Here is a 17,723-nt window from a genome sequence, read left to right on the forward strand (position 1 = left end):
GTCTCACTGGCTGACTAGAATACAGTCATAGCCTTTAATATGTGTTCTTCCAAAAATAAAAATTATATGCAGCCATGATTAAACAGCTGAAACAATAACTTACTTCAATCAGAGTGCACATGAAATTTGAAGTCATAAATTATATTTGCCTAACCAAGCAAACTAGATTCCAATTTTCTCTCCAAAGTAATCTCTTAAAAGATAAAACAGTAAAAACGAACGATAAAATCCGACGTTTCGGAGTAGTCATGACTCCATTATCAAGGTAAAAGTTTAAAACATGCAAATAACAGTATTTAAGCGATGTGGCGCGAAAAATTAACATAATAGGTGCGAAGATTATACAAATACTTTCGCACGAATAGAGTCCGATTGCACGTTCAGGTTTGGCTTTAAAGTTCTTATATAAAGCATTTCGTACAATAAGCAGTCAAATTTGTTCCTGCACTGAGAACTTCGAAGCATTTCAGTAGGTCCTGAGGGATTGTCCCGTGTACGTTCTTGCAATGTTTGGCAATGGCTGAGGATTGTTGTTTATGTCCTTTTACACGATTGTGTAAATGTCCGCGTGTGTATCCTATATAACCTGCATCGCACAGGTCACATTGGTATTTATAAACAACACACTGTTCATTTACGATCGATGGCTTTGCTTCTTTCACATTCAGTTCTTGGTCAATTTTTCGGCTGACAAATACGGGCTGGATGTTGGTGTTCACTTTTAGGCTCAGATCCTTGAGTTGTCCTTTCACAAAATTTGCTGAGGTTTGGTCTTTAAATGGTAGAACCACTCGAATTGTGTCATCCGTCTCTTTAGTTGGTAATAATGGTCGCTGCTGGTCACAAACCTTTGAGTCAACGAAATTTTTGGTGGCAGAGTCGATGAGGTGTTTGGGGTACTTTAAACGCGAGAATACTGTCTTCAATCGGTCACATTCGTCTGAGAAGTGTGACCAAGAAGAAGATAAACGATGTGCTCGACCCAGCATAGTTCGGAGTAAACCCTGTTTGCACCGATTGTCAACGTGACTTTGGTAATGTAAGAGGAGACTTGAATTCGTGGGTTTTACGTACACCTTTGTCTCTATTTGGGGCGATCGGTTCAGTAACTGGATGCCCAAAAAAGGGAGCATGCCATTGCATTCAAAGTAATCTCTGTAACAAAATTAATGAATAATCAACCAAAACAACTATTAACAACAAAAAATGATGCACACACCTTGAGTTAAACAGTCCTGTGTAAGTGATTTTACCTGATATGATCCAATGGTTGCATTTTGTACCAGCGATGTGCTTTAACCCAGGTGTCAAACAACAACTGATATAGCAACAACCCACAAATAAAACTATCATTGATTACCAACTGTAAAACTGGAAAAAACAATGCAATAGAAAAATTTATAACTGCACTTAAAAGAAAATATTGAGAAAAGCTATCAGAGTTTCAAGTCTGATATTTTGTACCCAGCTTGAGTATAAAATGAATGAGTACAAAACAACTATGGGTACGAAATGACTGCATACCATAGATTTGTTTAGGAGTTTATTAGGTCCGAGTTGTATATACACAATGTACACTGTAAACTTAACAGGAAACAACATACACAAAACTAATTAACCTTACGAGGTCTATTAATTTAAAAATAATAATAAAAAAATTACCTGTCTGGCATTTTCAGGTCTTGGAGGATAATTGGATTGATCTTTTTCATAAGTGTCCTACATCAACCTTTGTAAAATACAAAAATGATGGTACTGTATCAAGTTATCCATGCATTATTGTGGTAATTTTTGCAATGTATAGATCTCTACATGTCAAATTCCCTGATAAAGTAATTATAAATTACAGTGTGCTCATCATATGCCAAATCCATCTCTTTTACCTCTCTCCAGTAAAAAAAAAATCAAATGCAACTCTTTAATTTGTAACATCAACACCTAAAGGTAAAAGAACATGTTTCAAAATGCTAAAAAATTACTTTTGTGTGTGTTATGAGCAACTGACAACCACACAGTTGTCCTAGATATGATTGAGACAACATGATTTTCGTACATGTTGTGTTCAAGTCTGATTGAATTATTTTGATGGTCATGAACAAAAAGCATACCCTGAAAATTGGCCTGAAGTACAATTATGCTTTGTTGCTATTCAAAATCCCTGGTTTCATTGATCAAAACTATAACAAAATTCTTGAGTTCTCCAGCTCAGTTTGAGCACTAATAGGACAGTGTACACATCATGCTTGTAATTGGACAGTGTAATAGGGCAATTAACACACTATGCCTGTGTAAGTGGAAAGAAGGTGTCACATGTGCATGCTGTTGTCTCACATTTTGCCCATTGAACTGTTGTTTTTTTTTTTTAATGAAAAGGTACAATGGATGCCTTCACAGTGCAACCATCCGATTTTGTTAATCACTTGTATGTATCAGTCTGAACAGCTCCCCATGTACAAGCTTAATGTTCCCTGGATCAAGACATCCATTGTCCAACTCTCACTTGACTAAACATATGGACATGTAGTTGTTTGATGTTATTCCTTCTTTGTATTAAATTTTCATCCTAAAATTTTGATCTCACGAGAATGCCTTACTGTACTTTCTGAAATAAATGACAAGAAAACACAGTTGGCTAACTTTGCCAACATTTGGCTGAATCCTGTTCAAGCAACCTGACATAATTGTTGATTCAAGGAAAATATCATTATTAGACTCCAAATCACTCTGAGGAAACTGATGCAGTATGTTGCCTTTTCCTCTGGCCAGTCCTTTGCATGGGATCATTCAACTAGATGGAGTGCACTTACAAAAAATGAACCATGACCTATATAGCTTTGTTTGGCTTTTTCATGTCCCTTTAATTCCTGACAGGAGACAAGGTTTTTAATTTTAAGTTTTTTATGATATAACTGTATGTCAGCCTTCTTGAGACTTCAACTTAATAATCATGTGCAAATATGAGGGCCCTTAAATTTGTTCACCACTGCCCTTCAAGTCTCTGTTTTCAGTCAATCTAAATTCTGAGAAGTTTCAAAGCCTATGATATTCTCTTCTAAAGGACTATCATTCAGGAACTGCTCATTTTTTAAACCTAGAGAAATCATTGTAAATTGCAGTGATCCATCAACTTATACCATAGTAAATTTCTTGGACACTTTTCAAGTTTTACAGTAACTGGAGTTGTTATACTGAAGACAAAAAAAAACAAAAAAAACAAAACTTGCAATTAATTTTTTACCTCGTGTAAGGGATAAGCTGCAGCGTAAGATCCATTGCCAATTAAGCATCCAATGCCTAACATCATATTACAAAGATGCATTAATGACAAGGATATGCACCTACATTATGTTAGGTATAAGTTTCTGATCACACCATACACAATGTGATACATGATATACTGCAAAATCAGTTTAATAAGCTGACACCAATAATGAAAAGTAATACAAAAGAGAATACTTCAAAGAGTCTTGCTGTTATCAGAGAAAACTGACATGTACCTTTAAATTCCCTGTAGGTGGCAATATTCTTATTGTTCAATGACTGACAAAAACATTTTTCTCTTCCTAATGTAAAGGGCCCCAAATTTTTAATGCTAGTCATTAACATAAAGTATAGTTTTGATTAAGATTGCTTCATTTTTACCAATCTGATTCCTCTTCTCACCATACTGTGTTCTTGTCAAAATTCTGTGAACATGCTTGCAATTGAACATCAATATTTACTGTACTTCTATTTGTTTTGCCATCTCTGTCTGAGATGTGTTACCTGAGTATACTATTTTATAAATCAGGCAAAGGATGAATATAACATTTGGTCATTGTTCAGTGAGTAGAAGACCTAACATAGCAGGTACTACAAGACATACATGACTGTAAAACTATCAGACTTGTAATGTTGCAATGATAAAGTTGAGTTCAAAGTAAACATCCTGTGTTACAGGAATCCCTTACAATTCTGCTTCACTGAGCACTTTTGAAGAAATCATCACGGCTAACCATAACCATTTGTTAACCATAATCCTGATGGTTAACAAAGAAAACGTACTTGTCAAGTTTGTCTTTTCTGAAGGCACAAGTGAAGTAGTTTGGCTGCTCTGGGAGATCTTCAGCTCTGAGTACAAATGGATTACGCATTCCAATGGTATCAAAACATCTCTCAGTCCAATCTCTTGTGTCAAAGTCATTCTCCTGTCAACAGAAAAGATTGTGTTAATTTCAAGCACTTATCAGGCACTTGTCAAATACATGTAATTTATGAAGATTGCGTGACGAAAACAAGTTACGCTGTCATGTCTATCATGAGGAACGGTTCTTGGGAGATCGTGGGCGACTCTTCTTAAGAGGCATAGCGAGTACAACGGACACGTACGGTCCCCGTACCCAGCAATCGGAGAAAATGCTTATGGAAAATGAGCATCATTGGCTGTGACTGTCTGCATCAACATCACACTGATCGATACAGTACTGAAAATAACATTGAAATGAAATGCTTATTGATTAACTAGATATTTTTAAATTTAGAAATTGAACACAGAAGCGGGTGCCAGGAAACTTTTAGGGAGCAACAGGAGACGCTTCCAAGGGACTGAACACATGCATCATCCTTCGCTGCAGGGTTATCAATCAATAATTGCTTTATCATAATACATACATGCGAGGCAGTGAGTTTTTAAAGTGTTTCCTCCACCTAGGCCTTGAGTATTTATTCTATTTTACATGATGTGATTCACGAAGATGACGTCTGCTTGCTCGATTATTTTTGAGTCTAATGCCCCAAGTGAATTTTCTAAAAATTGCTTTTGTGTTCCCACTTCTAAATATGTTACTTACTTAAAGAGTCGTGTGAGACAGTTCATTTCAGGTTTAGCAATCAAATAGCCATTTTGAACTCCGCTTTGCTTCTTTCCCAGGACCTCTCGTCCCTGAGAAACAGGACCGAGGTTGTGACTTGATTTGCATAAGCATCCCGCGCGAAAGAGGAATCACCGACGTTTTTGTGCTCATCATCCCAACAGGACAACTTATAATAAGCAGGTTGATAATCTCTAGAGAATCCAGTGTCATTCACTAAAAATGCAGGTGACTGCTACGAAAGATCGTTCTGATGTGCCTTCACGGCGTCACAATCAGGCCGAGGAAATTTTCGGGTGACTCTTTACAATTTTAAGGTATACCAGTGTCTTGTGGGGCAAATGTTAGGTATATCATCGCGGTCAATATCCCTTTACTTCCCCACCCCCTAACCCTATACGGCGTTTGCATTTTGGCGAAAGAGGTTCATTCTGCACTACAAGTCTCAAAGGAAAGAAATAACAGTTGTACTTTCAATTGTATTAAGTCTATAGCTAATATTTCGCCCCATCCTTTCCTTCATCATTATTCTCGCCGTGCCTGAAATCTTCCACACTTACTCAAAACAGTTCCCTCTGACTTTCAGGAGTGTTTCCTTGACATGAAAAATCTCCTTGAAACATAGGAGTACTTTCGCTGATTGGTTAGAGAATATGATCGAAAAACTAAATCCTCTTAACTAATTTTATGCATAGAAATGTGTGACAGCTGAGAAAGAAAATTGCCTGTCACATCTTTAGATTTAAGGGGTTCAAACGGAGGTGGTGCTGCCTTATGGCACTTATCTTACGTTCTCCTGAGAGCAAAAATGCTGGGTTCCATCACTTTTGTAAAGGGTAGTAAATCAAAAGGTAAATATGAGTTAAATCCTCTTTTTCAACTCTCGTGCAGCAAAACATAGCTTCGCATCAATACCATGAGAAACATTGGTCAACCTCGATGACATTGATAAGGCTCCGAAACTAATATTTTTACATCTGGAACAAACATCCACGCTTGGACAATGAGATGTTTAGGTTTTATCTGACGTTACTGTTTTGATATTATGATTAGGGGTGTGTGTAGTGTTTTTGATCCTGGCGGCGGGAAACTTGGCAAATCTTGTCAATCTGCACGTGGCTGATGTTGAGAAAACCGGCGAATTACATATTTGGCTCGTGATTTGTTTTGCTGTTCTGCTGCCATACTCGTGGCTGGGAACGCCCAAGCACTTCTGAGGGATCGCTGTCAGTGCTAGTGTAGCAACAGCTATGGCTTGTTTGATGATCTGCGTGTGCATCGCATTGGATATGCCGCCTGATTTGAATACTGTTGAACAACCTAGTGTAAGCTTCGAGAGTTTCTTTTCAGGTGTGTTTTCCTAAGTGGACTTATTATCATATATAATTATATATGCTACTCATATAAAATTATACGATAAGCTGAATTATACAAGCATTTTATTGGTACTACTTATGTTCTGTTGGAAGACAAACGCATAGATGACGTCATTATTAACAACCTTTCGTCATCTCTACAATTAGAAAATCGATTCTACGTTGCTGTGGGTCTGTACAATAATAGATCACAGAAGACGTCAAAATGTGGTAAAAACATCAGTGACACAACCGGCTGCGCTTCATGTGCTCTTTTGTTTTTTCTTATCACGTTTTGACTGCATCAGTGATCCATTTCTGAACAGAGGCTGCCAATGGTCTCGGAGTGGCCAAGTCGACTTACAAGATTATCCAGTGTAATAAAAAAATGACATGACTTTTTTACTAGAATGTGCCGCGAAATGTTAACATTTTAATCGTCAGTAAGAGCTATCCACTGCGTGGCTAAAATTTCGCAGGAAAAATGAGGATGGTAGGTTTTATCTAAAGTGAACCTTATATTCATTCCTCAATGCTGCTGAGTTCTTCTAATTTCTCCTTTTCTTTTAGCTTTCGGAACTATATTATTTTCATTTGGTGGCGCTTCAACCTTTCCAACGATTCAGATAGACATGAAAAAATGCTCCAAGTTTCCAATTTCTGTGTTCTGGGCGAAGGTTGGTGTCGTAAGCATGTATCTACCTGTGTCAATCCTCGGTTTGTGGCTTACGGCAAGAACATCACATCGAACATTCTCGAGAGCGTGAAATACGAAGGACATGACGCGGCTGCTGTTATGTTAGACATAGTGCTTGTACTGATCACACTTCACCTGCTGTTCAGCTTTGTTATTGTGATAAACCCAGTATCACAGTCTTTTGAGGATTTTTTGAGCATACCTCAAGGTTGGTTTAAATACACCCAGGGTTAATCTCATTAATTCAGCGGGAAGCAAGGGTTGCGATGAACGTCTACCTATTCCGTAAAACAACATAGAATCTAATATTTTACAAGGAATGTGATCAAGATAGCTCTAGGGTTCACAGCTACGCTTATATATCCAAGCGCGAAATACGAGCTTTTTTTTTCTTTCTTCTTTCGTGTAAAACTGTTTTCCTTATCGGAGTCTTGCTTTCATAAAACCCCCCATCCACACAGCGTTTTAATGTTAGACACCTACGCTAACTTAAGTCATTTTTCGGTCTTCTTTTCCAACAGGATTTGGTGTCAAACGGTGCCTCCTTCGCACCGCCATCATGTGTTTTATTCTTGGCATTGGCGAACTCATCCCAAAGTTTGGTCCCATTCTGTCTCTTATTGGAGGATCCACAATAACTGCATTGACCTTTGTATTTCCCTGTTTGTTTTATTTGAGAATTGAACGTAATATTCCTCTTCATATCAAGGTTTTCTTGTATGTACTCATAGCTGTTGGAATTTTTGGGGGTGTGGCGTCCACCTACTCCGCAATAAATGACATTCGAAAAGAATTCAGTTAAATCTTCAAAATAATAAAAATATCGGACTTCTTCAATGGCTAAGGTGGGGGAGGGGTGGAGGCGAGGGCAGAATTAGTCTCGTACACAGACCTTCCACGGCCAAGCGACAGAAATCGATCCTTCATTTTGATCAAACTAGTAGAATTAGGGTAAGAATTGTGTTTGATCCAGTGACAGTTCGTATTATTACTTGATGCATGAAATATGTTTGTGCTAGTTTATTATAAAGAGCTGTCATCTGGCCCTCGTGTATGATTCACCCGAGTGCCTAAGGAAAACGGTTATAAACAGCTCCCCGTCCATGAATAAAAGTACATAAATCGTAACATGCAAGGCTGATGGTTGTCTTATTCTTCTAAAAAGATCTGAACATGTTGACGTATTTGGTAAGTTTGACACAACAAGCAGCCCAGGCTCAATCTGAGAAGTTTGAAAAATTTAGATATTACATGATATGACTGTTACACGAAACATGAAAAGAAACATGAACTGTATGTGAAATTCACCTTTTAGCCTAAATAATTTAAAAAGAGCTAGATTTGCAAAGGAAAGTTCACCTACGGCAAAGCATCAGGACATAAATATGTATTTTTAAACAAAACCCCATATTAGTTTTGGGCGGTCTGTGAGATCTGGTTTGTTAAATGCGGCAGCATAGAAAAATCTGTGTTGGTGAGAAATTTATGTATCGAAACGCCACTTGCCAAGCTTTAGCTTCTTGTGGGCATGCGCACTCTTTTCACTTCCTCGGAAATACATCCTTTACTAATATCTATTTCTGAATGAATGGTATTCCTCAGTTTCAGTCGTATTACCAGTCACAATTTCTTTGTGAATTAAAAATATTTCATCCTACGTGTTTCATTTGAATTTTCTTTAATTGATAAAGATCGCTAGTTTTTAAATAACCAACAATGACAATAACGTCATGTTTAGACAGGCACTGAACATATTGTACGAAAAAGAGATGAAAAAACGCAAATATTTGCTATAAGTAGAGACAAGAAGTCAAATGAACAGTTCAGTTTTTTAAAGAAAGAGGAATTCCTAAAAAGTTTGGAAGTTTCAAAACAATTTCAGTTCCCCGGGATATTAATTATGTATCGTCCACCACATAATTATCGGTAATTATGCATGCAAATCCACGTTTTCATGCAGTTTATTGCAAACGTATTCAAATAACGTTATTTTAGCAATTCTGTCTTTAACGGTGCAATATTGTGGCTTACAAGACACCAGAGACTCGATGGGGTAGTTCAGGTAAATAATTGAATCCATCCATTTGTGAATTGCAAGTAGTACATTAAATAGTTCAAAACAATTGGTAAAAAATATATATATATATGCTTTTATAGTGCGTTTGAATCGCAGGTCTTAGTGTAACGTCAACACTGACTGCTTCAAAAGGCTTCAAATGCTTTTCTTTGAGCTTGTTTCAGACCAGGCACGACTGATGACGGACTTCAGCAATAAAGCTCATTGTCATTGTCATATTCTTATGATCCCCATTCATTCGCACTTAATCGGCTGTCAATTTTCTTCAGTTCTATCTTTATACTCTGTCGGCGATACTTACCCCCCCCCCCTCCGCTTCTGCTGAACACCACGTGATTTCCTCAGATAATCGCTCCCCCCGCCCCCACCCCCCCCCACCCTCTCGGCGTTAAGTAATCATTTTCATATTTGCATGAGTGCCCCTCATTAAAAATGAATCGTCTGTCAATTTTCTACAGTTCTATTTTTAATCTCTGTTAGCGACGACTGATCCCCCTCCGTTTCTGTTCACTCTTACGTGGTCCACAAAATCCTCTGCCTCCCCCCTCCCCCCTCCCCCCTCCCCGGCCCCCCTCGGTGATAAATAGTCATTTTCATATTTGCATGAGTGCCCCTCATTAAAAATTAATCGTCTGTCAATTTTCTACAGTTCTATTTTTAAACTCTGTTAGCGACGACTGATCCCCCTCCGTTTCTGTTGACCCCTACGTGGTCCACCAAATCCTCTGCCTCCCCCCTCCCCGGCCCCCCTCGGTGATAAATAGTCATTTTCATATTTGCATGAGTCCCCCTCATTAAAAGTCAATCGGCTGTCAATTTTCTACAGTTCTATTTTTATACTCTGTTGGCGACGACTGATTCCCCCTTCATTTCCCCTACCGTTGATAAATAAAGACTGGCCCCTTAGTGTACTCCTATAGTTGCTTTTTCAAGATTTCGTTATATTCAGCTCTTCAAATTTTTCCAAGCTCGCCTTAGTTTATTTCCCCTTTGACCACAAGACTGAAAATGCGTTCCACATAGATTTCTTTGCCATGCCTGTTTGCCTCGATCTTAAGCGCTGATCTTGTCTATTGTGCTTTCAGGTGATTCTCGCGTCATGTCTGTCACAAAGAAAACCATGTTCGTGTTTACTTTTTTATTGGGTAAGCGATGACATTTCACTTCTCGTAAATACTATTGGCGAATAATTTAGCCCTCTCTACCAAATATATTTAGTAATCATCAGTCATCAGTACGTAGTTTTGTTTGTTATTTTGGAAATACTTATGACGTATGTAAATTTAACTGAACAGCTGTTGAAACCGTAAGAAGCAATTATTTGGCATCAAATACTACAATTGATTGTCCAGAACCCTGTGAATGCAAGTCAGTGGAAGTTAACTGCAGGGGAAAACAACTTAAATCATTTCCATGGAAAGTACCAGCTACAACGACAATCTTGTGCGTATATTACATGTAATCATTCAAGTCAAATAAATTCAAATAACAGACAAAAAAAACAAACAAACCAACAAGAGAGGACACTATATATAATTTTTCAAGAAAAAATAAAAGCATTAAATAGTTAATCAACCAGCTGCCAAATATACCAAGAAGCAAAGATGAATGGATAATTCAATCGCTTCTTTAAGAGAAAATCGTCCATCACCCTTATAGAGGAAATTTTCTCTTTATCCATTCTTGTAACTATGTAATGAGTTTTTCAGTCTTCTTGTAAACGCTAATCACCTGAGAATAATAAAGTCAGAGTTGATCACGGATATTTCCCCTTGTACACGTTATTTGTAAATGCCATTGCATTTTACAGAGACCTGAGTGATAACCATTTGGAGGAGCTACCATCTGACTTGCTTGCCAACCTCAGCAATCTTCAACAATTGTACGTTGAATTACGTTTGCCAACTTCATTACAGTTGTGATTTAAATAAAAATGTTGTCTTAGTTATGTAAGGAAAAAGAAACATGTCATACCATTTATTTATAATATGTCACGATCGATATGATGTGGTCAAAAAAAGTAGGTATGGTCCTGACAGACTTCTTTTTGGTTCATATTGACGTTGAACCCATAGAGGAAAAAGAACTTCAGACTGGAGGGAAAATTCAGGGAGCCTAAGGTCATGATTTCGTTGATAAATCTTTGTTATTCTTGTGATAAGCTAACAGCTAATCTTCTTGACTGTTCTGGCTAAATAGGAGATTAAACAAAAACAAGCTGAAAGACCTTCCTCCAACCCTATTTGATCGCAATCCACATTTGAATATCCTGTGAGTGAACTTTACCTACCTTTCTTTCATTGGGTCTGCTCCTTTAGTAGGTCCTTGTTTAGCAGGAAAAATTGTGACTTTCGGGGAATTTACTCTCTGTCGATTCATATATGAACTGTGTCATAGAAAGTCATATTTTGTGGATGGATTTTGTCAACGTTCTGTTAGAAGTTATAATAGTTTGACTTGGCTGTGTAATCATAAATTGTCGAGCCCTAAGGACGGAAAGATCCGACAACAGTACTAACGTTTCGTCTTCCATGTGTTTCTACCCGAGTCAAAACAAGCAATTAAATGCCACAGCGCAGTCCTCACTATGCACTAGTCACTCTACACTCCGCACCCTGCATATATAGGCGTTAATCAATACACGGACAGTATCAACGCCTTTGACAATCGTTCCAATCAAATCACAGGTATATCCACAACAACACACTAAGCAGCCTTCATCCAGGAATATTTAGAACCTTAAAGTCCTTGGAAATTTTTTTTATCTTCTAACAGCAGAAATTATTTGGTAAAGTTTCTGGTCACGCACACTTTTATTTGAAAATAAATTGACTTATTTGCAATTTACTATATAAGGGCGCCTTTCGATTTTGATATTTATTGATATGATTGCTGAGTTTACAGGGACAGTTTGGTCCATGTAAGAGTTTCATCACCCTTATAGAAGAAATTCTCCTCTTTATCCATTCTTGTAACTATGTAATGAGTTTTTCAGTCTTCTTGTAAACGCTAATCACCTGAGAATAATAAAGTCAGAGTTGATCACGGATATTTCCCCTTGTACACGTTATTTGTAAATTCCATTGCATTTTACAGAGACCTGAGTGATAACCATTTGGAGGAGCTACCATCTGACTTGCTTGCCAACCTCAGCAATCTTCAAGTATTGTACGTTGAATTACGTTTGCCAACTTCATTACAGTTGTGATTTAAATAAAAATGTTGTCTTAGTTATGTAAGGAAAAAGAAACATGTCATATCATTTATTTATAATATGTCACGATCGATATGATGTGGTTGAAAAAAAGTAGGTATGGTCCTGACAGACTTCTTTTTGGTTCATATGGACGTTGAACCCATAGAGAAAAAAGAACTTCAGACTGGAGGGAAAAGTTCAGGGAGCCTAAGGTCATGATTTCGTTGATAAATCTTTGTTATTCTTGTGATAAGCTAACAGCTAATCTTCTTGATTGTTCTGGCTAAATAGGAGATTAAACAAAAACAAGCTGAAAGAGCTTCCTCCAGCCCTATTTGATCGCAATCCACATTTGAATATCCTGTGAGTGAACTTTACCTACCTTTCTTTCATTGGGTCTGCTCCTTTAGTAGCTCCTAGTTTAGCAGGAAAAATTGTGACTTTCGGGGAATTTACTCTCTGTCGATTCATATATGAACTGTGTCATAGGAAGTTATACTTTGTGGATGGACTTTGTCAACGTTCTGTTAGAAGTTATAATAGTTTGACTCGGCTGTGTAATCATAAATTGTCGAACCCTAAGGACGGAAAGATCCGACAACAGTACTAACGTTTCGTCTTCCATGTGTTTCTACCCGAGTCAAAACAAGCAATTAAATGCCACAGCGCAGTCCTCACTAAGCACTAGTCACTGAGACGACCGAGAGTGTAGAAAAAAAAAAGAAACAAAAACAAAACTTTTTTCATTCCAACGCAGGGTCGACCTGAGGGCCAGTTTGACGGATAAACGATATTGCAGCAAGCCCTTAGCGTTACAGGAGTATTCTTTTTTGAGTTCCGAATGTGCTGTCAATAAGCTGCATTTGGAATGCTACTCAGTCGTTGAGTATGCAAACTCTGATTACGATGGATACATAAGACTGTTAGTTTTGAAACGCTGTTTGTTTTTACTAATTTCCTACAAACTTCCTTTTGATTTATATTCAATTATTGTGTAGTCCATTACGTTATCTAAAATGAAGGCGTCGGTAGAAATGGAGATTTCCTAGAATTGTATCACAACTTTGGAGTCTTTGCTGCCCAGGAAGTAGTTCTTATTGAGGGAGCTACTTTTTGCGACGCCATAGCTTTCTTCACGTATCATAACCTATAAGTTGGTTGAAGCCACACCGTTACCTTTGTTACGATCAGTAGGATCCAAGCTACCGCTATATCAATTGTCTTTGCTTTTTTTTCGGTACGAGTCGTCAACCAAAGTGCGTCGGTATTTTCTTTGTTTTAATTAAGTCATAGAATCATCAGCCTTTTTTTTTCGGTCGTAGAACGTCTCGTTTAGTCAACTAAGCGTCATTATTACAGTATTATAGCAAAACGATCTTATTTACAAATTGTTTTGGTTTCTTTTTAAATCGTTACTCTTTTATTCTCATTTAGCTATTTTTGTTTATAGTAATATACTGTTGTTTGTACCTTCGTTTGATTATAATTTATATGACACGAGAATTATCACGTCTATTCATTTCTACAACTTAATCTGCACCTACAGCTACTACTGTTTTTTCTACTGCTGCTGCTTCCAAGGTCAACTACCTTCGATCTTCGCTATCTTCATGACCCTTCTGTCAAACGCAACCGATTGATCTAAACCTTTGAACTTTTTGTGACGAAATACTGTGAAATACTATATAGAAGCGGCGATCATAGGTACTAGCAGTTGAACTTATCACTATGAGCGCGCCACTCATGATTATATAACGATATGCGCATTCGGAATGTAGTCAGTTATTTCTTCGGTCTTTTGAACATGTAACAGCTCGGTTTATGTTGAAGTAATAAATAGGCTTTTTAAACCAAACTTATCGCTACACTTTTGATCTGTCATTAAATCAGTTTAAATCTACCTAGTGGAGTTTGAATTATTGTCACCTCGCACCGCGCCACCCTTGTAGTTGTTAAGGGTTTGAGTAAGCCGCAACCTCTAGGATCTTCACAATTACAAAGACCACGTGAAGAAAGCTAGGTTTTGTATACGATACGGCAACTAAACGATATTGCAACAAACCCTTGGCGTTATTTAATGATTCTTTTCTAAGTTCTGAATGAGCAGCTCATATATAGCTGCATCTGTAATGCTACTCAGTCGTTGAGTTTTTAAACTCTGATTGCGCTGAGGACATAAAGAAAGCGAGTTTGTTTTACACTGCTTCCTAACAGATAACAAAGGTGGCTGTTTGCATTTTTGAAAAGAAGTCTGACCATAGTTCAAATCAAATTTCATTAACAACACACTCTAAAAAGTGAAATTTGAAGGACGTAAACATTTTAGTTAAACAAGCTGCCACATTGATCAACAGATACGTTTCGTATGGCGTTTTTGTTGTTTCTCTCTCATAACATAAGCATTTTAAATTTTAACCTTATCAAAAATTATTAAGTATTGTATAGTAAACATATTTTTTATCAGACATAGTTTGAAGCTACACTGGTTTCCAGATTTAATGAATGTAACCGAAGAAGTTACAATTCATAGACCCAATATAATATAATATAATATATTATATTTTTTTTCCTTTGAGCGAGTGCTGATCAGTGTCATCAAAGAAAAGTAACATGTCGGTTGCTTTTTTAGCCTTATGTAGGACTGAATTAACTGAGCGGTCTATTAATTGCTTACAATTAAATGAAAATGATTAAACTTTGACCAATGGATGATAAATAACTGACGGCAGGATCCTTGCAAGTTGACCGTGCGTCTATAGAAATTTTAAAAAAGAAGACTTGACAAATATTATTGCAGCGACTGGAATCAAACTCGTGTTACCGAATAGTGCTTGGTCGCTACTACCAACCGTGAGACAGTAAGAGTCGAGAGCGTGGCAAATTTTAGTGAGCTCGCCATTATCGTAAGGGAATCTGATGGCAATTAATTCAAATAAATTGTACTTGTTCGTGCTTACCTGTTCTTCAAGCCTGACAATAACCAACAGAGTAATCGATGAAATAAGTATTGGAATAATGAGTAGAAGCAAGAACGTTAGTCGTTACTTAACATGCGGGCAATGAATGAATAGCTGCAGCTTTTAGAATCGATCACGACGAAGAAGAAGCTGGTCTACCTAATATTGAAGAGAGAATAGACTGCTTTAATTTGGACTTCTGATTTTTTTCTTCTTTTCGACCCAACTATAGTGCCGTCTCGGACAACGAGCTCCAAACGTTACCAGAGGGAATATTTGACAACCTGACCAGCTTAACTAGATTGTAAGTAGATATCATCTGATTAATTGATAGATGAACGAGAGTAAGCGTCTTACTTGTTACATGCGTGTTCATTAGTGTTAAGAGATTAAGAGCGACGGTCAGGAAATATCGACCAAAATCTTAATTTCGTGGCAAGAGTTGAAAAATCGCTTTCTTTCGTTTTCTGTCCATAAATAGCTTTTAGGTAGATAAGATACCTGATGTGGATTGTTCCCGCCAAAAGCTTTTTATTTTTTAGAAAAAATAGAATATCGGTTTTTGTGGTCGGAGTCACAAAATTGGCTAATCATTTACGTGAAATTTGCATACATCAACTTGCCTCTCGTTCGCAAACAAAGTCGCACGGAGAAATTTGGACACTTTATTTCAACAGAATCACTGTTCTTCTTTTACTAGAAGATTCCTTTAGAGCAAAAGCGACCTGAACCAACTGGAATAAAAATTCCCAGTTTCTTCCATATCAAATAACAAGCACTTTTGCCAAGTCCTCTTTCTGCCTTTGCGTTTTTTGGGGCTTGTCCGCCGTGCTTCGAGATTGGTGGAGGAACTCGGCACAGATTCGATCCTCGACGCCACCCAATACCAAGGGATGAGCGGTGCCGGTGACAAATCGTTAATTCCGAAAGGTCTAACTCCGAAGAAAAGGATGTAGATACTCTTCCCAAAATAAGTTCGATTTCGGTTTCTACGTCAGTTATTGACAAGGAAGACTTATGACCCGCGATGTCTCTTTTGCAGTTCAGAAATGGGATAACCTCAGTTGATCTGCTCCTATCTCTGGGGTCATAAGAGCAAGAACCGCCGACTAAGGAGCTAAAAGAGCACTTAACGTCCATGATGACACAAAACTGGCAAAACAAATTCACTCCAACTTCGCTAATTAAATTTTCCCTCTTTGCATTTAATTGACTAATTCAATTTACTACGGCTAGTAAACTGCTTCGAGCTTTAGCCAACTCTGTCATTTCTTCAACAAATAATGGAAATTAATCCTCACAATTGAAGAAAATATCAATTTAAAAAGCATCTATGATTTTTGTCTTTCTGTTCCGATTCTTCTGAAACCAAAGGATGCGAAAAAAAAAAGTATAAAAGTTAAACAGGTTAGCCGAGAGCTAATCAAATTACATCCTGATATATATCAGGAAAACATCTAACACTGAAAAGGAAAACTTCCACCTTAACAATGAGAAAAAATAACCTCTCTTTTTTCAATAAAAAAGGACCCAAAGCTCACACAAATTTCAGTTTTCAGTACGCTTTCGTGTATATTCCGGCCTGCTGTGTAAAAACTCCGCTTGACGTTACGGTCATGCAACAAGAATTGTTTACTCAGCCGTTGTAAAAAATTTGAATGAATTACTGTCATCTCAAAACCTTCGCGTGAGGCGCTGTAAAGAAACCCCATGCTGATTCTAACATATTATCAAGGACAACCTTAAATCCCTCTAATGACATAGTTAAAAGGAAAATCTGAATTATATCACATAGTGAAAAAAACATTTGAATTAAGGAGGTATTTGCGAGAATTTTTACGTTTGAAAACACAGCACTTTCCTGCGCGTTGTTTGCTATTTATGAACAACAATAAAGATAAGTCATATAGTTCCTGGGAAAGTACAGCAATCACTCTATCAAAATTCGGTGTCATGATCCTTTGAATCGTTTTTCCTTGAAGACCAAAAGTCAGTTTAAAATATCAATTTCACACTTGCTTGCGGGACCTTTCGGGATCGTCGCGGGTCAAATTCGTTTTTCTCAGTTTTCTCAGAATTAAAGCGCTCCGGAAGAAAAAGAAATACATTAAATTTCTTCTATTCTTAGTAGCTTTTTATAGTCAGAAAATAAGCGAAATTCATTTTTCAACTCTTGCCACTCAATGGTCGATATTTCCTGACCGTCGCTCTTAAGTACTTACAGAAATCATGAACGCAAATGTCTATTTTAACGTAAAAATCGTGATCGTGATAGCAGTATGATGCTATATTAACCATGATCCAGCTTTGCAGATTATGTTATGATGTGGTTACATTACGGGCTCTTTGTGATATAAAAGAAGTTTTGCCCAAATATAGTTGCGACGTAAGAGAATACAAACAGGCGGAATGTATGGAAAACCTTACATAATATTCATAGTCCCCAAGTATCATGTCATTACAATCACACTAAGTTAACTAAAGCGACGTGTACTTTCCTATCGGGTGATACCTCATTTTCTCCAATTTGAACAATAAATTTTAATATATGAAACATGAAATTTGATTAAGAGATCCTTACCGATGTGATT

The 17,723-nt window shown here is 37.3% G+C and overlaps 2 protein-coding genes and 1 pseudogene across 2 annotated transcripts; 1 reads left to right on the plus strand and 2 right to left on the minus strand.

The window, feature by feature from the left end:
• Nucleotides 1-205: 205 nt before the first annotated feature.
• On the minus strand, nt 206-1,228 carry LOC149049820 (uncharacterized; annotated as a pseudogene).
• Nucleotides 1,194-5,261, minus strand: LOC149049821 (uncharacterized). The gene is made up of 6 exons (XM_089191638.1): nt 5,244-5,261; nt 4,830-4,921; nt 3,951-4,187; nt 3,239-3,294; nt 1,663-1,729; nt 1,194-1,318 (listed from the first exon to the last, which is right to left on the minus strand). The coding sequence occupies exons 1-5, from the start codon at nt 5,259-5,261 to the stop codon at nt 1,725-1,727; spliced, it is 408 nt and encodes a 135-aa protein (XP_089047764.1). The 3' UTR covers nt 1,194-1,318; nt 1,663-1,724.
• Nucleotides 5,262-6,100: 839 nt separating this feature from the next.
• Nucleotides 6,101-8,030, plus strand: LOC113685180 (uncharacterized). The gene is given in 4 exon segments (XM_027202659.2): nt 6,101-6,200; nt 6,776-6,919; nt 6,922-7,110; nt 7,424-8,030. Coding segments are annotated over 4 exon segments (714 nt in total). The 3' UTR covers nt 7,705-8,030.
• The last annotated feature ends 9,693 nt before the right edge of the window (nt 8,031-17,723 follow it).

This window comes from Pocillopora damicornis, chromosome 2 (assembly GCF_964200805.1).
Source record: "Pocillopora damicornis chromosome 2, jaPocDami1.2, whole genome shotgun sequence".
In the NCBI taxonomy this organism is placed as follows: domain Eukaryota; kingdom Metazoa; phylum Cnidaria; class Anthozoa; order Scleractinia; family Pocilloporidae; genus Pocillopora; species Pocillopora damicornis.

Excerpts from the sequence above, each read along its gene's own strand:
- LOC149049821 (XM_089191638.1), bottom strand. Across the intron at positions 4,188-4,829 it reads TGTCTCACACGACTCTTTAA|GAGAATGACTTTGACACAAG; the intron begins GTAAGTAACATA and ends TTCTGTTGACAG. Across the intron at positions 3,295-3,950 it reads GTGCTCAGTGAAGCAGAATT|GCATTGGATGCTTAATTGGC; the intron begins GTAAGGGATTCC and ends ATATGATGTTAG.